The sequence below is a fragment of the Pseudophryne corroboree genome, chromosome 5 (assembly GCF_028390025.1).
Source record: "Pseudophryne corroboree isolate aPseCor3 chromosome 5, aPseCor3.hap2, whole genome shotgun sequence".
In the NCBI taxonomy this organism is placed as follows: Eukaryota; Metazoa; Chordata; class Amphibia; order Anura; family Myobatrachidae; genus Pseudophryne; species Pseudophryne corroboree.
In genome coordinates this window covers 684,702,904-684,730,592 of record NC_086448.1, presented here as the reverse complement: position 1 = coordinate 684,730,592, position 27,689 = coordinate 684,702,904, and the positions used below count along the sequence as shown (strand labels likewise).

Here is a 27,689-nt window from a genome sequence, read left to right as displayed (position 1 = left end):
GACTTGTATATAGTTATTGCTTACATAAGGGTTATGTTATAGTTTTATCGGTCTTGGACTGATGCTATGTTGTTTTTCATACTGTTAACTGGGTAGTGTATCACAAGTTATACGGTGTGATTGGTGTGGCTGGTATGAATCTTGCCCTTGGATTAACAGAATCCTTTCCTCGTACTGTCCATCTCCTCTGGGCACAGTTTCCCTAACTGAGGTCTGGAAGAGGGGCATAGAGGGAGGAGCCAGTGCACACCCAGAATCAAAAGTCTTTCTTAAAGTGCCCATGTCTCCTGCGGAGCCCGTCTATTCCCCATGGTCCTTACGGAGTCCCCAGCATCCTCTACGGACTACGAGAAATAGATTTACCGGTAAGTGTAAAATCTTATTTTAACCATCTGTGCTGAAGCCTGGATATCACTAAAACCTGCACTGTTGGTGTGCCTTGAGGAGGGTGTAGTAGGGCATGCCGGCGGCCGGGCGAGCGCAAATGAGCTGGGCGAGCGCAAATGAGCCCCTTTCGGGCTAGCTGCGCTCGCCACGCTGTGGGCACGGTTGGCGCGCTACACGCGCCACACTATCTATTCTCCCTCTAGGGGGTCTTGGACCCCCAAGAGGGAGAACATGTGTCGGTATGCCGGGTGTCGGGATTCCGGCGCCGGTATACTGTGCGCTGGGATCCCGACATACCGGCAAACTGAAGACCACCCCTTGAGGACTGCGGTTGAGAATGCCTGCAATAGAGCATAGCAGCACACCAATCTGCAGCAACTGCATGATATCATATTAATATGGACCAGAAATTCTAAAGAATGTTCCCAATACTGTGTTGAATGAATGCCACAAATAATTCAGTCTGTTTCACCTACTGTAGGTGATGGTTGCACTTTTAAATGTTCCTTTGTAGCTACTTGAAGTCATGGCTGGTAAGCAGGGCCAGATTAAGGTTTGTGGGGGCCCCAGGGCAACTAAATTGTGGGGCCCCCTCCAATAGAATGGCCCCTTACCTCAACCTCCCCCCCCCCCCCCCCCCCCCAGTATGGCCACAGCAACCCTCAAGCCCTCCCGACCCGCTTGCACCTGTTCTCGCCAATTGCCAAGTCAGACTGGCCGTGTGTGGGCCTCCCAGGGCGATCTCCCCTGTCCCCCCCCTTTAATCTTTCCCTGCTGGTATGGCACAGTTTTAATATATAGAGGTGGGTGATTTAGTGCTGGCTACCACTGTAATACATTCAGGTAAACAAAGGCATTATCTCAGTCTCTCTCTACTGGGGCCGTGGATTAAGTGATCACTTTACATCACACACAGTCTAATCCCATTTTCCATATCTCCAAGTCATAACCAGCAGACATAAATGAAAATAAAAGCACATTACTTTTGCCTTTGTGCCATCCTTTGCTCCGGGCTGATTTTAGCTGCCATATATCAGCTGGATGTGTCATTTTCCCAGCAACAGCTGTGCTGCTTAATAACAGAACAGTGAACATGCTATCTTGTCATAGTTACTGCATTTTCTATTTTTGCTGCGTTCACTCCAATATACAAGTGATAAATCATTTTCACCCATTCTGTATGTCAACAGCTCAGGTAGCTGTGTTCAGCCTATAGATTGTGGCATCATTCATCTAAGGTAACATGATAGCAGGAGGGAATTGTGGGTAGACTCATCCACGTAATCACCTTTAACCTTCTCTAGCGTAATATTTCTCTGCAATTTGATAAAATTTTCTGGACGCAGAGCAAATAGATCAAGCAGGAGGGATGTGAATACCATCTGTGATGTATCATATAGACTCCCCCCTATCTATAGAGTACTTTACTGATGGCTTCTTGTCACCTTTTTGCTCATCACATCCTATTTAGATGGTGTACAGGTGTACACAGCCTTTGTGTGTGGAAACATAACATAGGTCTCTGCAAGTTACAGTATTTATCCATGATCATCATTTTCTGCCAATCAGGTGCCTGCTACTGTCCAATAAACAAATTATTCATTCTCTAACAATAACGACATGGGGGTAGCAGAGATGTGAGAAAGGTGAAATCAAACTGCATTTTTTGGTGATGATTCTGATTTGACTATTTCAGTCCACTCAGTTTCAAACTTATTCCAGATATTATCCTGGGAGCAGTGGCGGAACTACCACCAGGGCAAGCAGTGCCTTGCACTGGGGCCCACCGCTCTCAAGGGGCCCAAAGCCAGTGGCATTTCACCTCTTCAGTGGCATGCCCGGAAAATTCCCGTGGTCAGCTGCCCAGTGCAGACTGGCAACCCCGGAAAATTTCCGGCCATGCCAGTGGTGCTCCTCCTCCCTCCTTACTCTGCTCGGCCGGCCTGGTGGATGATGCGATCGTGTCATTCCGGAAAACTCCGCCAGCCGAGCGGAGTACAGGAAAGAGGAGGGAAGGGGAGAGGATTATAGTGCTGGCGAGCTAGTGACCACCAGCAAATGCTAGGCATGGCCATCGGTGGGTTATCCATCGATCGTCACCATCGTCGGATAACATCGATGGTCATTGGCCATCCCTAGCTACCCCAGGCAACGAGCATTCCCCGTGGCAACGAGCATGGATCCCACAGCATAAAACCCCTGGCAACGCGCATGAAACCCCTGGCAACGCGCAGGTAAAAATATATAATTTGGCACTGTGGGGGCATATTTAGCACTATGAGGGCATACCTGGCACTATGGGGGCATGTGGCAATGTGGGGGAATATGTGTATCTGGCACTATGGGGCATATCTAGCTCTGTGGGGGCATGTGTATTTGGCAATGCGGGGGCATATCTGGCACTGCGGGGGCATATGTGTATCTGGTACTGCACTATTTGGGTCATATGTGTATTACGCCCCCATTTTCATTTGCCGTACGCACACAGTACAACTACCAATTTTTTTCTACTTGCACCACTGTGTGTGTGTGTGTGTGTATGTGTATATATATATATATATATATATATATACACATTTCCTTGGGGAGGGCGGCACTCAAAGACTTGGCAAACGATGTAGGTGAAGAAAAACCCCGTAGGGCAACCTTTATTGTGACGTTTCGGGGATTCACCCCTTCCTCAGACAACTCGTGATAACAAAACACAGTGCTTAAATAGACAAAACAATTAAGACATCTTACCCTCCTCTCCAGTGTGTTCCCAGGCGTGCCCGGCCGCCGTCCTGCAGCGGCACCTCCGGCCGTGGGACTCTCGTCGAGCCGGAAGTGACGTCACACGTCCGGCCCGGTCGCCATAGAAACACACTGAAAGAGTAAACAGAGCAACATGAGCAGTGTGTGCGCTTCTACAACATGATAAAAAAGTGTCAGACCTGTGGCCTTATACAACAGTGCAAATTGCAAATACAGTACACAACATAATACATAAAATTTGGAATTTATACTACATGCTATCAGAGGTGGTAAGCCCTGAAGGGAAGGCACCGGAGCAGATTCACGTCAGTCCGGAGTGCCGGGGTCCAGTTTGTGATTGTATGTATATATATATATATATATATATATATATAATACAGGAGCATTCAAAGAATCTCTAATTTGGAGTTGGGGGGGAGGGGGGTTGACTTGAACGGGATAAGGGTGGGGCCCAAAGCATTTTGTTGCACCTGGGCCCGCCGCTCTCTATATCCGCCACTGCCTGGGAGAAGCATCGGTTGCAGCACTGATGGGGGCGAATGTATTTATTTATTATCAGTTATTATTTGTACAATTCACCCATATTCTGCAAAATTTGCAGAGAATATGTCTGTCTTTCATATAATGTCCTGTACAAGTGGAGCTTACGATCTGTATTACCTAACACACCTGAACACACACACACACACACACACACACACACACACACACACACACACACACACTAGGATTCATTGTTTTTGTTTTGTTTTTTTGGCAGAAGTAATCTGCTAGTATGTACAGTATTTTGGTTGTGGGAGGAAAACGGAGCATGTGGAGGAAAACCACCCAAACTCAGGGTGGACATACAAACTGCACACAGATAGGGCCCTTGCAAAACCCATGACCTCAGTGCTGTGAGATGACAATGATAACCACTGTGTTGCTATACATTCATACGTGTGTGTGTGTGTGTGTATATCAGTGTTTTTCAACCACTGTGCCGTGGCGCACTATTGTGCCCTGAGCAGTCTCCAGGTGTGCCGCCATAGAAGCAGAGCCAGGCCCATCAGTATTTTGCCGCTACTGAGGCCCTGGAACGATCAATACTGGTGGGTTTAGTGGTTGCAGAGCTAGTTCTAATTTTGGGCCCGGGCAGTGTTGGGCTCTTCTGGCTTTCTCAGATGTGGCTCAGGCGTTACCTATGGAGAAGCTGTGACATGACATCCTAGGACACGCAACTGCACAATACACCACCATTATATTTGAGTGTGCCTTGGCAATATTTAAATCTTGTTCAGTGTGCCACGAGTTGTAAACAGTTGAAAATCTCTGTGCTACAGTGTCGTCATCATGTTGTTATAAAAAGACGTGTATTGGTGGAGGGGCTGCTGGACGGGACCGGCAAGGGCCCCAGTTTGCTACCCCTTCCCAGTATGCCTGTGCTGAAGCCAGTGGCAGTGGGACTATCTTCCCGGTGATCTCTTCGGGAAGATGGCGCCGCACATAGAAAGCAAAGACTTGGGCACTGCTCCTGATTGGCTGCCAGTCCACGAGCTCTGATTGGCTTACGAACCGGCGCCTGATTTAAGATACCCGCATTGGCGTCGGAGACCGGACTGAGGAGCAGGAGAGGTGTGTGCTTCACTCTCCTGCCCTCGCTGCAAGCAAGGTGGTCGGGCCACAAAAGGACCCCTGCCTGCGGGCCGCAAAAGTATGCGGTAGGGGCGGCATGCAGCCGCGGCCCGCCATTTTGACACCCCTGCCCTAGAGTATCAGAATTTGTTTCATGGCACCCCTAGGCCAAAGTTTCTTATTGAGAAATTCAAAAGAAAAAATATAAAATGAAGTAAATTGTGTTTAGAATATGTCATCCTTAGGATCAGTTATGTGGTGAGGGACTGGTTTTGCCAATTAAATGAAGTATAAATAATTTGAATTGGTCCTGGACCACCAAACTACGGCACCACTGCAAGGCCCCTTAATTCCACCCCCTTCCCCTTTCCCGAGGCACCCCAGGGTGTCAAGGCCCCCAGTTTGGAAACTAATGGCATAAAATAAACTTTTTTTTTTAATTACATGTAATACACCTTAGATCTCAGTTCCTATAAGGTTTTAAATCCTTGTATACAGTAGACAGTGACTACACATATTTAAAAATCCTACACCAGGCACAAGTAGTCATTCAGATGCCTTGGCTATGGTTGACCAGCGGCCGGGTTCCTGGTGGTCAGCATACCGACGTCTGGATCCTGGCCACCAGAATGCCTGCAGAGGGGTGAGTGAAACGAAGCCCCTTGCGGGCTCGCAGCGTTTTCCACATTGCGGGCTCGGTGGCTTACTGTGCTTACCACAGTTTCTGTTCCCACTCTGGTGGGAATAGTCCTCGGCCCCCTGCCGGCATTCTGGTGGCCGGGATCCCGGTGGCGGTATGCTGACCGCCGGGATGGTGACATTTAGATGTGGGAGTTTTATCATTATTATCCTATGTGTATGTAAAAAGTGTTGAAAGGGGGAGAGCGCTACTGTGCAGATTCCATACCGTTCCTTCAGGGAGGCTTCACTCCCTGTACCAAGATCGCTGCTGACCCAAAATACTGCACATAAGTGCGGCGCCATCTTGTCAATGTCTTAGAGCATCACAGTGGGAGACAGTAGTTTTTCACTTAACTCCTCAGAGACCTGAGATTATCAGAGATCCACAACACTTCCAGTGATCCTGCACTGCTACCTGTTGCATACACTCATCAGCTGGGGAGCCGAATGACACCCTTTCTAGTCTCAACCTCTGTTCAGTAAGAACCAGTGTGTAACAGTGATTATATGGGATTCATATAAATATTTTATGCAATTCACAATATAAGATTACCATCTTCGGAGTGTTGGAGAATTATTATACATTTTTATTGTTTGGTTAGATATTTATTTATTTTTTTATTTTAAAATGTAACTGGACCCTCTTGTTGTTTTCCCCCTCAGCTCACTTTAAAATTGTTATAAAGGAGAAAATTATCTAAAAGCAATTATAGAGTAAGACAATTTTCCTTACTGTGTAAGCTGCAGATCTAGGTGTCCTGTTAGTTGCTTTTCATTTTACCCTTGTATGCCTTACTGCCATGTTTTGCTTATCGCACAGTGTAACCTACTGTATTTAGTGCACCCAACATGGCTGTCTCGCCTGGTACTCTCTTGTGTAGAATAAACAATGCATGGTTCTGGACTCTTCATAATATTTGTCTCCCCAAATATGTGTAATTTCTTCACCTTTTGAGAGAATTTATTAATAAAGACAACTTCAAGCAAATTATATTTAAAAATACATTTCTCTTTTTATTTTAAGTAAAATTGAGCCTATTTTTGTTCTTCTTCTTTTTCTTCTTCTTATGATGATTATTAATATTATTTTGTAACTAGGTGATTCATCGTGCCCTACGGGCGCTCCTCACACAGTCGTAAGGGGCTACGCCCCCTTAACCCTTGCACGCCCTTGTGGCGTGCAATATTTGTATTATATTACCTCCAATCATAATTGTGTGAGTGGTTAAATATTGCACGTGCAAAGGGCGTGCGATGGTTAAGGGGTCGTATCCCCTTTCACGTGCAAAGGGCGTGCGATGGTTAAGGGGTCGTATCCCCTTGCTACGGCCTGAACCATGAACGCAGGGCCTGATGAATCACCTAGTAGACGTGGATGGGGGAGCGGCTCTGGAGGTTCCGCAAGTAGGGGAGGGGCGGTTGTGGGGGTGCCGCGGGTGGGGGAGGGGCTTGTGCGGTGGTGTTGCGGGTGAAGGAGGGGCGGATGCGTGGGTGGGGTCCAGAGCCACCGCGGGTGGGGGAGGAGCGGATACGGGGGTGCCGGGGGTGGGGGAGGGGTGGTTGCGGGGGTGCGGTGGGTGGGGGAGGGGTGGTTGCAGGTGGGAGAGGGGGACCAAAGCCACTGCAGGTGGGGGCGGGGTGGGGGCGGTGGTGCTGTGGGTGGGGGAGGGGCGTGTGCGGTGGTGCTGTGGGTGGGGGAGGGGCGGGTGCGGTGGTGCTGCAGGTGGGGGAGGGAGTGTATATGCTGTGGCCTTGGGGTTGAGGAATGTCGGAGGGGACTGGAAGGTTGTGCTTGGCGGAGGGGTGCGTGCAAGGGCTAGGAGGATGGTAGAGGGTGGTGAAAGGTGCCATGAGTGTGTATGGTCCACATGGGGTGGGTGGGTGAATGGCAGAGGCTATTGGGGGGGGGGGGGGGTGTTGTTTGGAGGGGAGGGTGGGAAGAGTGGGGTAGGCGGATGGGGAAGGGTGTGTTGTGGCACAGGGGGTGGTGGAGGGGTTTTGTATATGTTGAAAGAGGGTGCAAGGTATGGGGCTAGCTTGGAAGGGTGATAGGCTTGTGAGGATGTGGCGGGTGTAGCACTGGTGGGTGTGTTGATGTTGGGGGTGTCAAAATAACATTTTGTGTGTTTTGGATTTGAAAGGGGGTGGGTGCAGTGAGATGGAGGGGTGTCTGTATGCCACTGTTTTTTTGTAATGTAGGTAGTGCCTGCTAGCGGGTACGGATAGTGTAGAACGTGGTGGATGGGTGGTTGCAAAAGGGGGCTGTAGATGGGGATGTGGTTTCCAAGTTGCTGTTGCAAATGGGGTATGTACATGCTGTGAGTGGTGGAGGGCTGGCTGTGGGGGGGATGGAAATGGTGGTTCTGAGAGGGTGTAGCGTATGTCAGAGGGGGTTCCTAGGTGGTAGTGGTGGTGGTAAGCCAGGTGGTGTAGTTTTAGGGGTGGTGGTTGTATGTGATAGGTTGTGGGGGGGTTAGTGTAGAAATGTGGAGGCTGGTGAAGGTATTGTGGTTGGTGGAGAGGGTGGGGGTCCCCAAAATGCTGTGGCTGGTGGATGACGGGGCTTGGCCAAGAGGTGTTGGTGGCATGGGTGGGGGAGGTCCACATGTGCTGGGCGGGTGGATGTGAGAGGGCATCGGGGGGTGTAGAGTGTGCTGGGAAGGGGGGGTAGGCAGATGGGGAAGGGTGTGTTAAGGTGCAGGGGGTGATGGAGGGGTTGTGTATTTATGGAAGGTGGGTGTTAGGTATGCTTGGGGAATGCCCTTGTGGGGTGTGGTGGGTGGTGTACAGGCGAAATTGTGGTGAGCGGCCTTTGCTGTTTGCTTGGAGTTGTGCGAGGGTGGTGTTTTTGCTGTGGTGTGTGAGTTAGGGGTTCATGAGGTGTTGTGGTTGTGTGGGGGTATTTAACGGATGGAGAAGGGGTTTTCAGTTTGCAGGGGGTGGGGGAGGGTGCCTGCATGTTGTAGTTGGCAGAAGAGTGGGTGGGGTATTCCTGTGTGTGAAGGAGAAGAGGGTGCTGTGGTGGGGAGAGTGGTGGTGGCTCAGGTGTGATGGTGTGCCTCATGTGGAAGGTGCGCTGTACACCGTTGCGGCTGTTACATATGTGGCTATGGGTGTGCACTCCCTGACCGCTGGTGTGAGAGAATGAGGCGGCTGCAGAGGGAGGGAGCGGCGGGAGTCTGTCCTGTGACAGTTCTGCAGCGCTTGGTGTGTCCCTTGTGAATGGCGGCATGGCTGCACACTGTGTTCCTGGGTCCAGGGGGATGTGATGGCGCTGCTTCCTGCGCGTGTGTCCCCAGGGCGGCGGGCTGGCAGTGAGCCGCAGAGAATATGCGGCCACGGGTGTGCACTCCCTGACTGCTGCAGAGGGAGGGAGCGCCGGGTGTATTGTTCCGTCCCATCTGCAGCGCTGTCCTCCACACTGTGTTCCTGGGGTAGCGGGCTGGCAGTGAGCCGCAGGCAATGGGTGTTGGTCTGTGTGTGGTCCATGTGGCGGGGCGCTGAACATAATCCCCGCTGCCGTCCTGGCACCATTCCCCCCCAGTGGCTGTGTGCCGCAAGCGGTGGCATAGGGGTGCATAAGGGAGGTGGTCCCGGCGTGGGGTGTAAGGGGGTACGCATGGTGTGTACCTGGCAGAGGTGTGGGTCCCGTCCACCTGCTGCTTCCATGTACCCTCAGTATACCCTGCCTGTATACCTGATTCTGCTGTTGCCATAGCCCATGGAGATGCATTAACCTCCGCCCAGCTCTGTGACTCTGCCCAGCGTTACAGGCCAGGCACAGAGTCACAGATCTGGGCTATTATATAGGAGATTATTAATAATATTATTTACTCTGCATTCTAAAATAGGGAATTTTGGACTAAGATTGGTCCAGTAATCTTACAAACTTGTCCTATAAGAGGAACAAGATGGCCGGAGCCTCATAACTCATGAAGGGTCATCCTTCAGCGCTCAGGAGAGGAAAAAAACCCTTGTGGAGGAAACCTCTGGGGACCCATGGCTGAATGACTGCCCGTCCTTCTAGGCATTAGGAGACTATGCAGAGTTTGCCCAGACCACCCACTAAACTTGTTTAACCCAGTCATCCCTGCTATTTTGACCTATTAACGCACCTACACGTCAATGGTGAGAGAGTGGAAAAAGAGCAAGAGATGAATGGGAGTGAGGAAGGGGGAGGGGGACAGTCATAACCACCATAGCATTAATTTCTGACGCTAACAGGGATTACAGCTGTACAAATGTAGCCATTCTCATCGTGGCTACATCTTCCCGCGATTGCGCCTTGTTAGGCGCGACCGCACCGCGTACGTCTGGACGTAGTATTGGATAAAAACAAAAGTAATTATTAAAGCACAATATAATTCTTCTACATCTCTGCACATTAATAAAAAATTATCAACCTGCAATACTGGCACACTGGGATTTAGGCAGGCAGAGAGAGAGTAAAGAATTTAATTGGCAACATTATAGGCTCACCAAACAACTCCAAGGAGATGTTACAGGTGCAGCCGCACGTAAAGGATTTAGGGGTCTATTTACTAAGCCTTGGATGGCGATAAAGTCACTGGAGATAAAGTACCAGCCAATCGGCTTCTAACTGTCATTTTTCAAACCCAGCCTGTAACATGACAGTTAGGAGCTATCTGGGCTCCGGGGAGTTCAAGGAAAATCGCAAGTAAAAATCGGGCATAGCAAGGATCTCACTGTGTGTACACACCCTATGTTAAAGCTGCCCTATAAAAAACTCACACCAGTTTTGAGTTTGCAATTCTCAAGAAGCATTGCCTGATGTGAACCGTGCCTAGCAGAAAAGATCTCTCAGAAGACCTACGATTAAGAATTCTTGACTTGCATAAAGCTGGAAAGGGTTACCAAAGTATCTCTAAAAGCCTTGATGTTCATCAGTCCACGGTAAGACAAACTGTCTAAATGGAGAAAGTTCAGCACTGTTGCTACTCTCCCTAGGAGTGGGCATCCTGTAAAGATGACTGCAAGAGCACAGTGCAGAATGCTCAATGAGGTGAAGAAGAATCCTAGAGTGTCAGCTAAAGACTTACAGAAATCTCTTGCACATGCTAACATCTCTGTTGACAAATCTACCATACGTAAAACACTGAACAAGAACAGAGTCATGGGAGGATACCACGGAGGAAGCCACTGCTGTCCAAAAAAAACATTGCTGCACATTTGAAGTTTGCAAAAGAGCACCTGAATGTTCTACAGCACTACTGGCAAAATATTCTGTAGACAGATGAAACCAAAGTTGAGTTGTTTGGAAGGAACACACAACACTATGTGTGGAGAAAAAAGGCACAGCACACCAACATCAAAACCTAATCCCAACTGTGAAGTATGTTGGAGGGGGCATCATGGTTTGGGGCTTTTTTGCTGTCTCAGGGCCTGGACAGATTGCCATCATCGACAGAAAAATGAATTCCCAAGTTTATCAAGACATTTTGCAGGAGAACTTAAGGCCATCTGTCCACCAATTGAAGCTCAACAGAAGATGGGTGATGCAACAGAACAACGACCCAAAGCACAGAAGTAGATCAACAACAGAATGGCTTCAACAGAAGAAAATAAGCCTTCTGCAGTGGCCCAGTCAGAGTCCTGACCTCAACCCGATTGAGATGCTGTGGCATGACCTCAAGAGAGCGATTCACACCAGACAACCCAAGAATATTGCTGAACTGAAACAGTTTTGTAAAGAGGAATGGTCCAAAATTCCCCCTGACCGTTATGCAGGTCTGATATGCAACTATAGGAAACGTTTGGTTGAGGTTAATGCTGCCAAAGGAGGGTCAACCAGTTATTAAATCCAAGGGTTCACATACTTTGACCACCTTGCACTGTGAATGTTTACATGGGGTGTTAAATAAAAACATGATAACATATTGTTTGTGTGGTATTAGTTTCAGCAGACTGTGTTTGTCTATTGATGTGACTTAGATGAAGATCAGAACACATTTTATGACCAATTTATGCACAAATCCAGGAAAGTTTAAAGGGTTCACATACTTTTTCTTGCAACTGTACCCTAAAAGATAGCCCACCTCACCCATACCTTACTGCAGTATTATATATATGCTAGCTGAATACCCATGCTTCGCTACGGAATTTAAAGAATAATGGCAATCTTGGTCAGGCCTCACCTCTGGGCTTTCCCGGATTGATGCTGTCAAAATGCTGGTGCTGAAGAGAATAATCCGCCTCCTTCTCTGCCCCGTCCCGCCTCTGATGCTGACTAGCTCAGTGCTGTAAATGCTGGGCCGACAGGCCAAGCTCCGCCCGCTGTATGTTAAATATGTCAGGTTTGTAGGCCGACTCTATGTCAGAGGGCCCTAAGTCTCCTTGCTTAGCTTCGAAACTAAAGTATGCCACTGCCCCTACCCATGTGTGCATCTGTCCTTACCCGTAGGTGCCTCTTCAACTACTCGTATGCCTCTGCCCCTACCTGTGTGTGCTTCTATCCTTATCCATGTGTGTCTCTGTAAATTGCTCCAGGCATTCCAGGGTTATGGCCGAAAACTCTGGATTTTTACATGTCACTCCCCTCCCACCCCCACCGCTAGGGGTATCTTACCCCCACAGTATTTTTTTCCAGATTGATATGTCTACTAAGTTTGGTGTAAATTGCTGCAGGCATTCCAGAGTTATGGCCGAAAACTATGGATTTTTACATGTCACCCCCTTCCCACTAGGTGGTGGGCCACCTAGGGGTGTCTTACTCCCACAGTATTTTTGTCCTGATTGTAAGTCATATGTGTACCAAGTCTGGTGTAAATTGCTGCAGGGATTCCAGAGTTATGCCCAAAAACTATGGATTTTTACATGTCATCACCTTCCCACCCCCACCCAGTGGCGTAACTACTGCCCCCGCAGTCCTCGCGGTGGCTTGGGGGCGAGGGGCTGCGGGGGCGCCACTGACTTAGAACAGATTGACATGCGGACGAGCGTCCGCATGTCAATCTGCGGTCTCCTCTCCCTCCCTGCTGTGTTGGAGGGACACGGAACGCACATCGCGCGTCTCTCCTCTGTCCCTCCCTGGCTCTCCCCCGGCCGGTCTAAGGAAGTGCCGTTCGTGAGCTCTGATTGGCTCACGAACCGGCACTTCCTTTATTAGACCAGCGGGGGAGAGCCAGGAGGGACACAGGAGAGACGCGCGATGTGCTCCGTGTCTCTCCAACACATGGGGGGGGGGGGGAGCAGGCACTTGGGGCATATACCTGGCACTGTGGGGGGCAGATCTGGCACTGGGGGCATATACCTGGCACTGTGGAAGCAGATCTGGCACTGGGGGCATATACCTGGCACTGTGGAAGCAGATCTGGCACTGGGGGCATATACCTGGCACTGTGGGGGCAGATCTGGCACTGGGGGCATATACCTGGCACTGTGGGGGAAGATCTGGCACTGGAGGCATATACCTGGCACTGTGGGGGAATATCTGGCACTGGGGGCATATACCTGGCACTGTGGGGGAATATTTGGCACTGGGGGGAGCTGGCACTGAGGAGGCATATGTGGCACTGGGGGGGAATATTTGGCACTGGGGGGATCAGGCACTGAGGGGGCATATGTGGCACTGGGGGGGGGAGGGTATATGTGGCACCGGGGGCATGTACCTGGCACTGTGGGGGAATATCTGGCACTAGGGGCATATACCTGGCACTGTGGGGGAATATCTGGCACTGGGGGCATATGTGGCACTGGGAGCATGGCCCTAGCAACAAGCACTACCCCCTAGCAACGAGCATGACACCCAGTGCATGAAACCCCTGGCAACGAGCATGACACCCTGAGCATGAAAACCCCTGGCACCGTGCATGGAACCAAGAGCATGAAACCCCTGGCAACGAGCAGGTAATTTAAAAGTAATTAGAAGCCTTACTGTAGAACTTAATGTGTAATGGGCATTATGGTGTGTGGCATAATGTATCACGGACATTGCGGTGTGTGTCATAATGTCTCAGGCATTACGGTGTGTTGTATACTATATCACGGGCATTGTGGTATGTGGTATAATGTCTCAGGATCATTGTGGTGTGTGTCATACTGTGTCACAGACATTGTATGTGCTATAATGTATCAGGGGCATTGCAGTGTGTAGCATAATGTATAACGGGCATTGCGATTCCTGTCATAATGTGTCACAGGCATTACGGTGTGTGGCATAAAGTGTCTGGGGCATTACAGTGTGTGCATATTGTGTCATGTGCATTATTGTGTGTGGAATAATGTCTAAGGGCCATTGCAGTATGTGGCATAATGTATACTGGGCATTACTATAAGGAGGAAAAATGACAAATAATGTAAGGGGCATGAATCAGGATTTTTTTTTCTTTCCTGTGGTGGCCAACGTCTGGGCGTGCAGGTTGCAAAACTGGGGTATAAGGTAGTCTTTTCCTGCAATGCCACGCCCTCCACACAAAGCCACGCCCATTTCGACAAAGCCACACACCCTTTTTGCTAGTGCCAATTACGGGGGGTATGGGGGGGGGGGGGGCGCCGAAGGATTTTTTGGCTTGGGGGAGAAAAATTTCTAGTTACGCCACTGCCCCCACCCCTAGGGGTGTCTTACCCCCACAGTATTTTTTTCCAGATTGTAAGTCATATGTGTACCAAGTTTGGTGTAAATTGCTCCAGGCATTCCAGAGTTATCTTGGGTGACTCTCCCAGAGACCCAGAAGAGTGGCCAAGTCTCCAAGAGGCTGCCCACTTCCCGCGTTAGATGAGTTTGGGCAGCAGATGAATCCCTGGGAGGGAGAGCTCAGCCCGAAGTCACCAAAGTCTGTTAGTATGTCACCTTTTCTTACTAAATAAATAAATACAGCACAATTGGTAAGACAATACATTCTTGGACCACGTCCCAAGCTCTTGTTTTGTGCAATGCTCAGGCTTTAATAGAATTGTCCCAAAGAGTAATTTCTGTATTTATGGTATGCTTAAATCATATATATATTGACAATGCTAAATTCCTTTGTCGTATAACAACCCTTTATGAAGCTAAGAACACTGTACGCTGTTTACTTAAGAAGTACCGTAATGGTACGCTAGTTGCGTAACGATCGCTCAGCCGTAGGCGAGACGCTCAAGCGTCACGTTCGCTCACGGCCCAGCGATCACAGGACACGTTATTGGTTATGTCTAGGGTAATGATTCGCTATGGCGTAGCTTACGCTCGAGACCACGAGGAGGTCACCAGCGATGCAGACGCTCACAACACTATACCTTTACGATAAAACCTTATACCAATGAAATACACTGAATACCTTAATGTGAGTACAGGGTGTAAGTGCAACCTTGTGTAACCTGACTAACTACAAAGCTGCTTGAGCGTCACCGACGCTCAAGTGAACACTTAACACTATAGGAAATACACAGATGCTGGTTTAGGTTCCAAGGCCTATTAACTGTATTATATCTAATATACTTGTAAAAGGGGATAACAGTACAAATGATACACTACAATATAACAGAGACTTCCTAACCACAGAACTAAACAATAAATACAAAAAGACAATACTACACTGACCTACATGCAATACAATACAATACTATCTAATACCATACAATACTAGCCTAGTCTAGGGGAGATATGAGAGAACAGAACAGAGAGAGAGAGAGAGAGATGAGATGAGAGAAATTGGCTCACAGAAAGACAATGATAACGGAGAGAAACTTACGCACAAAGGGTATGATCGCCTGCGCCTCGATATCCAGCTCCCGGCTATCAGCAGATAACCGTTGATGAGAGAGTGAGAGCTGGATGTGGTCGGCCTGCCTATTTATGCCCCACACACAATGCAATCTCCTGGTCCTACAATCCCATTGTCCATTGGCCGAAGGAATTCGGCCCTGTATCATAACAAAAGGTCATAGGGTGATTCATACAGGTGGGCTGTGGCGATTTCCAACAGCTCAGGTGGGTGGGAAACTGGGTTTCCCGCCGCATACCTGAGTATGTGTAAATAATAGAAATGGACATAAACTTCTTATGTCCATAACTATTCGCACGAGCGATTAATACGCTCCAAACCAACACCGGAATATTGCTAATTAAATACTCTTCCGATGGGTACCAAACACTGCTGTATGATTCCTGTTAGACCCTTTGTACGATACAAAGAGGGATTCCTCAGCTCTGGGACATTGTATTTTAACCAAACTTTCAGAATCTATCAAAGGGACCATGATCTATAAACTACATTAATTGTGAACATTTGTAACGAATGAGTCGCACGCTGCGACTACATAAACTCTACCGTAAATGCGCATACCGCGCCTGCGAGTGCACGTTATTGCGGGTATGCGCATCCACGGAAGAGCGCACGCACGCGCAGCGCGGACCAGTGTGCGGTGCAAATATGGCAACGTGCATTGAGACATTTTTCTGACTTTGACAGTCCACCCTTTGGCAGTCAATAATAACTGCCACAAAACATTTAAGGAGAAAAATGTAAGTCAGGGGTTAATTGATTTCCATGGTTGGGTAGGGGAGGAGAGAGGAGAAGGTGTGAAGAGGGTATGACCTAGTGAGATAGCAGAAGCATGTGTGTATGAATCCATGTTTGGGGGGTCATGTATCATCGTGCCGTACGTGTTGTAAATCAAGCTTCGAGGTATTGCGAAGTATACATTTGAATTCCTTCTTATCCTGTGGTACAGGTCTGTGGATGGGCTGTCAAACTCTACCGAGCTCATTTCGGCTGTGGTTGTAACAAAATGGGGATGCACATTTTAGTTGATGATACATGAATGGGGGAGGTATGTGGTTGCTGATATCTGTGCCTGTATTCCCTATCGTCTATGTGTGTCGTTACCTGAGGGTTGTAGAGATGAAGATAAAGAACACTTACGAAAAATGCAATGATATTCTATGTCAGGGAAATGTACATCTGTTGTTGAAGTTGTGTTCGGTATCTGTTGAGAGTCGTCTTCTTTGCGCTGTTTTGCTCCTTAGGCATGAGCAACAAGCTTTGTCAGTGCCATCAGATTTACAAAAATGTTGGGCTAGCGTGAGTTTAAAAATACTAGGGAAACTGGGGATCCATGGCAAAGTTCATCAAGTGTCCATATTTAAAGTTGTCAAATCTTCTTCTTTGGTCAATCCGTTGTCTGTATACATCTCGTCTCGTCAGCTTCCTCGTCCAAGGGGGTCTTTGTATCTTGGAGAAAAGCAGAAAAACAGGTGAAAGAAACGGACCGTATAATCGCATTTTCATCACATTCTGGTTTCTATCATTGGGTCATAAATCAAATCCAGGTTAATTACAGTTTCCTCACTCCTCAAGCTCATCACTTTTGTACTTTGTTTGCACCTCATTAAAGCCTGCCCGCATCTAAATATCAATCCAATCGATATAACGACACCCAAGATACATAGTAGAAACTTTCCAACATCCATTATGACCCCTTGAGCCCAGTCCCCCAAACCGGAGAACCAATTTCGCGGGTTCAACCATGACACCCAACCAGTCAGCTCATTACCTACAGCAGCAAGGGTGAGATTGTGTTTTCGACGAAATTCCCACTTCAATTGGAGAATATCGTCCATCTTTTGGTCTATGACCTCTACCGGATCCTCGGTGCTATTTGTGATATACGTGCAACACTTTATGCCGTACTGTGTTGCCAATGTAACACAATATCCGCCTGTTACTGCTGTAAGATAATTAAGAACCATCCTATGCTGAACTAGTTCTGTTTTGTAAGCTTGAAGTTCTCTTCCAGTGTATCTAAACGTGTCATCATACATTTCAGTGATATTATCTAACAAATTGGCGAGTGCGGAAATGTATTTATAATTCATCACTCCCCGAGCGGTACGAGTGAAATCTAACGCTACCAGAACCTGAATCCCGGTGGATTCATGGATAAGATCAGAGGCCGGATGCTCTAACCTTTCTGACAGTTGTCTTTTAACCCGGTGCTCGTAGTGAGTGTGAGTATAAGGAGCTTGGGCACCACGGTGTATGTCCTTCATTTTGTCATGTGTAACAGTCATCACTTCAGGCAATACTTTTCCAATATAACACAATCCTTCAGAGTTTGGGGCTAGCCATTTGTACGCCTTTCTCCCACATATGAAATATGCATCATCGGGGAGAACATAAGGGACGGAGAAGGACATGACCATGTTACAAACCTTCCAGGTGAAATCTCCTGACCCTAATTCTTCCAACTGCTTAATGCACGTATCGGTTTGTACGATATGAGCACAGTATCCTGGTGATACCTCTCCAACTCTAGTAATCCTATTTCCTAAGGTATATTGATACCGGAAAGATTTTCCTCTACTGGCTATGTGGCGTACGAGCTCTGTATCTGTAGGCATTCTATCTGCTCTGTGTGAAAAGGTCATGGTAAGGTTGCTCCATGACACTTCCCAATTTCCCGGTTTTCTGGGATTGGAGATGTTAAAACATAAGAGGGACCTATCCACATGGTATTGGTGGAGCTTCAAACTAGGAGGGCTGGAGATGTTAAACCTCCGGTCCACCGGTCTCCCACCACTTAGCTCAAGTACCTCCCCTAACGTTAAAGGAAATGGTACTAGCCCTGATTTGCTGTGACCCTGAGGTACTTGAGAGCATACCCAACAATCTGTTTGGTTTAACACGTTACCCACTAAGGAGTGATAGTCACTCAATGGATGCCGGTCTATATGGATATTAAAACTAGATTGGCATTTCTTTATGCATCCATCTTCAACCAGATTATCACAGAGCCTACAGATACAATTTTCTTCAGCTAACAATCCATCACAATTTCTTCTATCGGATCGTTTTCTGATACTCGCCTTTGCTTGTTGGTTTGGTTGATCTTGGAAAACTACGCCTCCATCATCATAATCGGAACCCATTCCAGAACCTCTTTCGACCTCTATGATACTCTCGCCGGAACAGACTGCTCTGGTCAACATCATGGTTAACATCAAAATCCGGATCACAGTCTCTTGGGGCAAGTCCATCTTTGAGGAGGAAATAGAGAAGAATGAGGAGGGGGAAAAAGAAATTTTAAGGGAGAGGGGCTGGGAAGTGGAGAAAAACAATAAAAGGGAGAGGGGAGTCGACAACTGCTTTCGGTCTTCAAGGCTCAGGTGCCGCCTCAATCCTCCTGGAACAGACACTCCAGTGATACAACCTCTACCGTCTGTTCCTTATCGCGGGACTTCTCTGGATCAGCAACCTTTTTGCAGTGGGATGAATGGACCCAAGTCTCTCTCTCAGCAACCTTCAATGCTGTGGTGCTAGTCAATAAGACCTGGTATGGTCCTTCCCATCTATCAATAAGACAACCTGAGCGTAGAAAATTTCGTATCATTACATAATCCCCAGGTTCAATGTCATGACAATTACTATCTGGTAAATCAGGAATCACCAACTTCAGATTATCATTTTGATTCCTCAACTGTTTACTCATGTTAATCAAGTACTTTACAGTTACTTCATTGTTACATTTCAAATCATCCTGAGGGTTAATCATGACATGCGGTTGTCGACCAAACAAGATTTCAAAAGGAGACAGATTAAGAGGGGACCTGGGAGTGGTTCTGATGCTATACAAAACAATGGGTAAAGCTTCTGGCCACGTCAATCCTGTCTCTGCCATTACTTTACTCAATTTATTTTTAATAGTGCTGTTCACTCTTTCGACCTTCGCACTCGCCTGTGGACGGTACGGAGTGTGCAGCTTGCTATCAATACCCATCAATTTACACATTCCTTGAAAGACATCACCTGTAAAATGGGTACCCCTATCACTTTCAATGATTCTAGGGATACCATATCTACATACAAATTCCTGCACAATTTTCTTAGCTGTAAACATAGCGGTATTTGTAGCTGCTGGAAAAGCTTCGACCCAATTCGAGAAAACATCTATACAGACAAGTACATATTTCAAATTTCGACATGGGGGTAATTGAATGAAGTCAATTTGTATTACCTGGAAAGGGCCGCCGGCAGGTGGGATATGGGATGGTTCTGTAGGTATTGCTTTTCCAACATTCTTTCTCAGACAGGTAAGGCATGACATTGCTCTTTTACTCGCATGAGAGGAGAATCCTGGGGCGCACCAGTATGCTCTTACCAATTTGCACATCCCCTCCTTGCCTAGATGAGTCAGCCCATGAGCTGCTTCAGCCAGACATGGAAGGTATGCCCTGGGGGCCACTGGTTTACCATGTCCATCCGTCCAGAGCCCTGAGGACTCCTGGCCATATCCCTTTGCCTTCCAGACTGCTCTTTCCTGTGTGGAACACAGATTCTGCATCTCACACAACTTCTGTGTGTTGATGGTATTAAATACCATCAACTGTGTGGTGTCTGTCCGTGTGGGGGTAGCAGCTGCAAGCTTTGCAGCTTCGTCTGCTCGGCTGTTACCAAGGGATACTGGGTCTTGGCTATATGTATGTGCTTTACATTTGATAACAGCCACTCTGTCGGGTTCCTGTATCGCTGTTAGAAGCCTTTTTATGTGAGCTGCATGCGCTATCGGTGTACCAGCTGCCGTCATGAAATTTCTGAGACGCCATAGCGCTCCGAAATCATGGACTACCCCGAACGCGTATCTGGAATCGGTGTAGATATTGGCTGACTTACCCTTAGCCAATTCACATGCTCTGGTTAGGGCGACCAGTTCAGCAACCTGGGCTGAGTGAGGTGGGCCTAGCGGTTCCGCTTCTATGGTGTCTTGGTCATCTACGACTGCGTATCCAGTACACAAGTCTCCCGAGTCTGACTGTCTGTGACAACTACCGTCCGTGTAGAACGTGAGTTCTGCATCTTTCAGTGGATTGTCACTGATGTCAGGCCTTGCGGTAAAATTTTGGGTCAAATATTCCATACAATCATGTGTATCTTCCTTTGCATTAAATCCTCCTTCCCCATCACTCTCACCTTCCACCCTTTGTGTCTGACCAGGCACACCTGGGAGAAATGTTGCAGGATTTAATGCACTGCATCTCCTTATGGTGATGTTTACTGGGGCCATTAATGCCAATTCCCATCTTGTAAACCTTGCAGATGAGACGTGTCTGGTTTGGGCAGAATTCAATAAGGCAGATACCGCATGCGGTGTATGGATTGTGAGGTTGTGGCCTAGCACGACATCTTCGCTTTTTGTCACTAGCAATGCTATCGCCGCAACGCTACGCAAGCATGTGGGGAGGGATCGCGCTACCGTATCTAGCTGGGCGCTGTAGTATGCAATTGGCCTGCTGGCATCACCGTGTTTTTGTGTTAGTACACCTGCTGCGCACCCAGCACTTTCTGTTCCGTATAGTTCAAAGGGTTTCCCATAGTCTGGCATACCTAGTGCTGGTGCCTGCGTTAGGCACTGTTTGAGTCTCTCAAATGCTGTTTCAGATTCGTCTGTATGCGAAATCCGATCAGGTTTGTTTGAAGAGACCATTTCCTGCAAAGGTAGCGCCAATATGGAAAACCCTGGGATCCAATTACGGCAATACCCACACATTCCTAAAAACGTCCTGATCTGTTGCTGGGTTTGTGGCAGTGTCATGTCTCTAATGGCTTGGATTCTATCAGCGGTCAGGTGTCTCAGTCCTTGTGTTAGACAGTGTCCCAAATATTTTACCTTAGCTTGGCATAATTGCAACTTGTCTTTGGAAACCTTGTGACCTGTGTCTGAAAGATGAAACAGGAGCTGTTTCGTATCCTTCAGAGATGCTTCCAGTGAATCTGAACACAGTAATAAATCGTCCACATACTGTATCAATACTGATCCACTGTCTGGTTGGAAAGACTGTAAACAATCATGCAAAGCCTGAGAAAATATACTTGGACTATCTATGAAACCTTGGGGTAACCGAGTCCACGTGTATTGGACTCCTCTGTATGTGAATGTAAACAAATATTGGCTGTCAGGGTGCAGAGGTACCGAAAAGAAAGCGGAGCAGAGGTCAATAACAGTGAAAAATTTGGCAGTGGGAGGAATTTGCATTAGGATGACAGCTGGATTAGGCACTACGGGGAACTGACTCTCAACTATTTTGTTAATCCCCCTTAGATCCTGCACTAGCCTGTAACCCCTCCCCCCACTCTTTTTAACAGGGAAGATGGGACTATTTGCGGTGCTGGACGTTCTTACTAGAATGCCCTGTTGTAGCAAGCGCTCTATTACGGGAAAAACTCCTAGCTCCACCTCTGGCTTCAGAGGATACTGTGGGATTTTTGGAGCTATCCTACCATCTTTTACTTGCACAACTACTGGAGCTACGTTTGCCATTAATCCAGTGTCCTGTCCATCTTTTGTCCAAAGTGACTCTGGTATCTGAGATATCATCTCTTCTACTTGGGATGGATTCCTATTTGTCATAATGGAATGTGACATTAATTTTGATGGGGAGTCTAACATGTCTCGTACTTCCTGAGCGTGATTCTCAGGAATGTCCAAGAATACACCTTCAGGAGTACAATAAATGACGCAACCCATTTTACATAGTAAGTCTCTTCCCAGGAGATTAGTTGGTGCAGATGCAGCCAGCAAAAAGGAATGCTTGGTATGCAAAGGCCCTATTGTAATCTCGGCTGGTTTGCTAACAGGGTAGTGCTGGACTACTCCTGTTACTCCCATGGCTGGAATTGTCCTACCAGTGGTTCTCATGCCCACTGTCGAATTTATCACTGACTTGGCCGCCCCTGTGTCTACAAGAAAGTTTAAAGTTTTACCAGCCACATTGATTGCAATCTCTGGTTCGCTTCCAAGACTGGCAATCAACTTAACTGGCTGCAGATTACAGGTATGGCCACACCCCTATTGGGTATGCTGACCTCCCTGAATCCCGCTGGCAGCAACTACTTGTGAGGGAGTTAGCTGGGAACTACCAGAGGCATGCCAATCTCTGTTCGGGGGATATCTTTTTGTTTCCCCTGTATGTGGCTCAAAACTCCGCCTCTGTGGACCCTGCTCCCAATGTCGTGTGTTGTGTTGTTGTCTAGGGGGTTGAAAAGATCTTTGTACATTCTTTGTTCTACATTCTCGTGCAAAGTGTCCCGGTCTGTTACAAGAAAAACATGTTATTACACTTGCCTTACCCACAGGATTCGGTGGTACATACGCAGGCTGCCTTGTGGTCAGCGCCTGTATACTTACGGACATCAACTTATCACTTTGCGATTCCCTGTGCCTAGTGATGTTTCTGTCGTGATCAATAGCAGCCTCTCTCAAGCCGGACACTGACAGACCTCGCCAGCACGGTTGCGTGGTCTGAACCCTAGTCTTTAATGTTTCCTTTAAACCATCCATCAGTACAGATACTGCTACTTCCCGATGGTTTGGGTTGGTCTTAATGTCTTCTATACCAGTGTACTTTGCCATTTCTAATAGTGCCCGGTGAAAATATTCTGTTGCCGTTTCGGACTCCTTTTGCTTAATGGAAAATATTTTATTCCATTTAACAACGGCTGGGAAATACTCCTTTAGCTGTAAATTTATCCTTTTTACATTATCCTTGTTGTACACGTCTGTAAGCGGTACATCTTTATCCAATGCACAATCAGCTAAAAATTGAGTTGCGTCAACATTGGAAGGTAAACAAGCTCTTAGCAGTATCTGCCAATCCTTGTTGTTGGGTTCTACAGTGTTACCTAGATCCCTGATGTATTTTTGGCTAGCAACTAAATCCTTTCTGGGGTCAGGAAATTCGGACACTATTGTTCTTAATTCCATTCTGGAAAATGGAGTGTACATGGCAATGTTCCTTATGGGAGTGGCTCCAGACACATCTGTTTTTCCATTGGGAACTGCTATTACCCTTACAGGAGCAATTCTAACAGCCTCTTCCTGTGTAGATTCTACAGCTTGTTGTGGTACAATTGTTTCAGTGTAGTGCATGGTGCCGTACTTACCCGTTGACACGACCTCACCTATCCCTCCGCTAGGGGCTTTCACTAATCTCGTGGGTGTCGCTGTGCCTACTGTGGTCTCTGCTATGGTGGCTGCAAGAGAGAGAGCTGAAATTGTTGCTGAATCGTCTTCTTGATCACACTCCTGAGGAAGGTTCAAAACAGGGTACATCTTGCACGGGTTAATACTTGCATGAGTTATTTGGTTAACATCATTAACATTTACAGGGTTACTAAGAGTTTGTGTTTTACAACCCAGTGCGTTTCTCTCCGCAATCAACCTCTCTCCTGCAATGTATGGTGGAGGAGGAGCTGTGGCAATCAACTTCCTGACTGCCCCAGATCCTGCCGCCAGAGCCAAACCTCTCTGTATCTCACCTTCCTGGTGCCATAACTGTAAACAATCATGATGTTGAATTCGTCTCTTTGTTGATTTTACGAGACATATCCTCCTCCTTAAATTTTGTAACACTTCTGGACTAAAGCTACCTATTCTTGGGAACTTGTCCCTGTCTTGTACAGTCATTCTCTCCCATTCATCACATAAAGATTCGGTGTGAATTCCATATTTTTCACACATTACATATCGTGCCGACCCAACTGGTCGGTTCACAGAATCAACCTGAACCAGGGTTGATCGCCCCCTACCTGAACAAATGGCCCCCATAATCTGCAGGCGTTGCTTATTCCTCCTTGAATATCAAGGCTTTCAGCGAACCCTTACAAACAAACCAAGATGTCCTTGGGCAGGCCGGCGGTGGTGGTTTATCAAGTACCCCACTTACTTCTCGCCCACGTTGGCCTGTGCTGCAATCACTGTAGCCAGAGCTGCTGTACCCAACCTAGGGCCCCTGTGAACCTTTAGTTTACTGGAACATATGAGGGTTACCCGCAGGACACTTACTCTTTCCAGTAAAGTTGGGGTTGTTAGATAGTTCCTGAGTGACCAGCGAACTTCCCTTCCAAAAATAAAAAATTACACAAATCACGTCAGAATGTACAGATAGCGTTTGTGACCACTTTACTCTAATGGTATTAGGTCAGATTACTAACTACTGCACACAATAACGTGCGGTCCAATCGTTCAGTATACGAGCACTACTTGTCATGTACTGAAAGATCAATGGAATCTATGTTTCCGGCTGCGATTCCTTCAGCCAGAGCTTGTATGGCCTATATGGGTTCTGCACCAACACCCCAGGCGTTGTGCCACTGGACTTTTATAGCGGACCTTTTACCTTACGACCTCCTGGTCTTGTTACCTTATGACCTCCTGGTCTTGTTACCTTATGACCTCCTGGTCTTGTTACCTTATGGTCCGCTATGCTCTAATGCTCAAATATTATTTAACCAGGGATGCCTCCCTAGCCACCGTATATGTCACTTACACGTATGTCCCTTGACGAGTACCCGGCTTTCCTTTTGGTTCCACCTTAAAGTTATATAAACTTTTGTATACAAAACACACTCACTCAACACATGTACACTTTTGTTTCTATATCTATTTCTGCGCAGAAATTTGTCTTTAGCCCAAGAGTGTTACCAATTAGGAGCAGGATCTGTTAAACTAAATTTCAGATTTTCTAAAAATAGATTTGCGTTATTTACCGCTTCGCGCTAATTATCGCTTTGCGCTAATTCAACTTTTTCGTGACTTGAGCTACGTGAGCGTAACCGGACGCTACGTTGCGTAATGAACGCTGCGTGCGTCTGCCTTTTGGATTGCGTACGCTAGTCTTTGTTAGCGACACGTGTACGCAATGCAAAGGATCCACCGTAACACAATATATTTTTATCAATGTAAATGATCCCTGATCATCTACCGCAATCCACACTGACTGCCTTGTATCTCAGTGTGTTTGTTCTATATTTTAACTATTACCTCTACTATGAAATAACAGCAAATCTCTTTTTAGCACTTTCTATCAACTATAAAATTGGCAAACAGGAATAGTGATATACGAAAAATGAAATACACAAGTGAAAAGAAATGCAGGTATGTATGCGTACGCAAGACAAAAGAAAAATAAACAGTTTTAAAAAGACACAAGCGTTTTGTTCTTACTTCCGGTTACCGGGTTCCTTCAGCACCCTTTATCTAAGCGAAGCAGACGCTTATCCCGTCAGCACTGTGAGACAACCTCCCACCCTTTGCTGGAGGGATAATGTCTGCTGATCTACCTAGTGCAGATGTGAGAAGTATAGGACGAGCCCGCAATTGACAATGCTAAATTCCTTTGTCGTATAACAACCCTTTATGAAGCTAAGAACACTGTACGCTGTTTACTTAAGAAGTACCGTAATGGTACGCTAGTTGCGTAACGATCGCTCAGCCGTAGGCGAGACGCTCAAGCGTCACGTTCGCTCACGGCCCAGCGATCACAGGACACGTTATTGGTTATGTCTAGGGTAATGATTCGCTATGGCGTAGCTTACGCTCGAGACCACGAGGAGGTCACCAGCGATGCAGACGCTCACAACACTATACCTTTACGATAAAACCTTATACCAATGAAATACACTGAATACCTTAATGTGAGTACAGGGTGTAAGTGCAACCTTGTGTAACCTGACTAACTACAAAGCTGCTTGAGCGTCACCGACGCTCAAGTGAACACTTAACACTATAGGAAATACACAGATGCTGGTTTAGGTTCCAAGGCCTATTAACTGTATTATATCTAATATACTTGTAAAAGGGGATAACAGTACAAATGATACACTACAATATAACAGAGACTTCCTAACCACAGAACTAAACAATAAATACAAAAAGACAATACTACACTGACCTACATGCAATACAATACAATACTATCTAATACCATACAATACTAGCCTAGTCTAGGGGAGATATGAGAGAACAGAACAGAGAGAGAGAGAGAGAGATGAGATGAGAGAAATTGGCTCACAGAAAGACAATGATAACGGAGAGAAACTTACGCACAAAGGGTATGATCGCCTGCGCCTCGATATCCAGCTCCCGGCTATCAGCAGATAACCGTTGATGAGAGAGTGAGAGCTGGATGTGGTCGGCCTGCCTATTTATGCCCCACACACAATGCAATCTCCTGGTCCTACAATCCCATTGTCCATTGGCCGAAGGAATTCGGCCCTGTATCATAACAAAAGGTCATAGGGTGATTCATACAGGTGGGCTGTGACGATTTCCAACAGCTCAGGTGGGTGGGAAACTGGGTTTCCCGCCGCATACCTGAGTATGTGTAAATAATAGAAATGGACATAAACTTCTTATGTCCATAACTATTCGCACGAGCGATTAATACGCTCCAAACCAACACCGGAATATTGCTAATTAAATACTCTTCCGATGGGTACCAAACACTGCTGTATGATTCCTGTTAGACCCTTTGTACGATACAAAGAGGGATTCCTCAGCTCTGGGACATTGTATTTTAACCAAACTTTCAGAATCTATCAAAGGGACCATGATCTATAAACTACATTAATTGTGAACATTTGTAACGAATGAGTCGCACGCTACGACTACATAAACTCTACCGTAAATGCGCATACCGCGCCTGCGAGTGCACGTTATTGCGGGTATGCGCATCCACGGAAGAGCGCACGCACGCGCAGCGCGGACCAGTGTGCGGTGCAAATATGGCAACGTGCATTGAGACATTTTTCTGACTTTGACAATATATATATATATTCTTTTCTTCCTGTGCGGGCTCATACAGTGACACCTTGGATGCTGGTATTGCAAGGTCACTCCGCTAACCCACTTCTAGTAATGTCGGATAATTTGATTGGTACTCCCATGGAAGACTTAAAGTGAGTTTTAAGCAAGCTCCATATTTAGCAGGCCCAGTTGAGCGCGTGTATAATGCATGGAGGTTTATCGCAAATGTCCACCTGTGAGGCTGTCATTTCAGTCATCTTTATTCCGAACATGGTTCTCTCGCCTCTCCCCGCTCATTTATGTCACAGTGGTGGTTTATTATTCTACTTTGCTAGTGGAACTACTTGATTTATTTCTCTGTGTTGTGTTATAAATTGAACATTGACAATAATAATTACCTTGTTTGTGATTCACAGGGTAAAGTGGATGAGGCTTTAAAGGCATTTGAAAGTCTGGTGACTAAATATCCCCAGAGCCCAAGAGCCAGATATGGGAAAGCTCAGGTACGTTGTTTTACTAACAGACATGAGGTTTTGGTATTTTTATTTGTATAACTATTTTTCTCTTACGTCCTAGAGGATGCTGGGGACTCCAAAAGGACCATGGGGTATAGACGGGATCCGCAGGAGACATGGGCACTTTAAGTCATTAAATGGGTGTGAACTGGCTCCTCCCTCTATGCCCCTCCTCCAGACCTCAGTTAGATTCTGTGCCCAGAGAGACTGGACACTCAC

The 27,689-nt window shown here is 47.0% G+C and overlaps 1 protein-coding gene across 1 annotated transcript in view; it reads left to right on the top strand.

Moving 5' to 3' along the window:
* ASPH (aspartate beta-hydroxylase) overlaps positions 1-27,689 on the top strand; it is a 452,693-nt gene that overhangs the window by 290,796 nt on the left and 134,208 nt on the right. Inside the window, exon 21 of the mRNA XM_063925233.1 lies at positions 27,372-27,458. Within this exon, the coding sequence (XP_063781303.1) occupies positions 27,372-27,458 (87 nt within the window). The remainder of the gene's footprint in view (positions 1-27,371; positions 27,459-27,689) is intronic.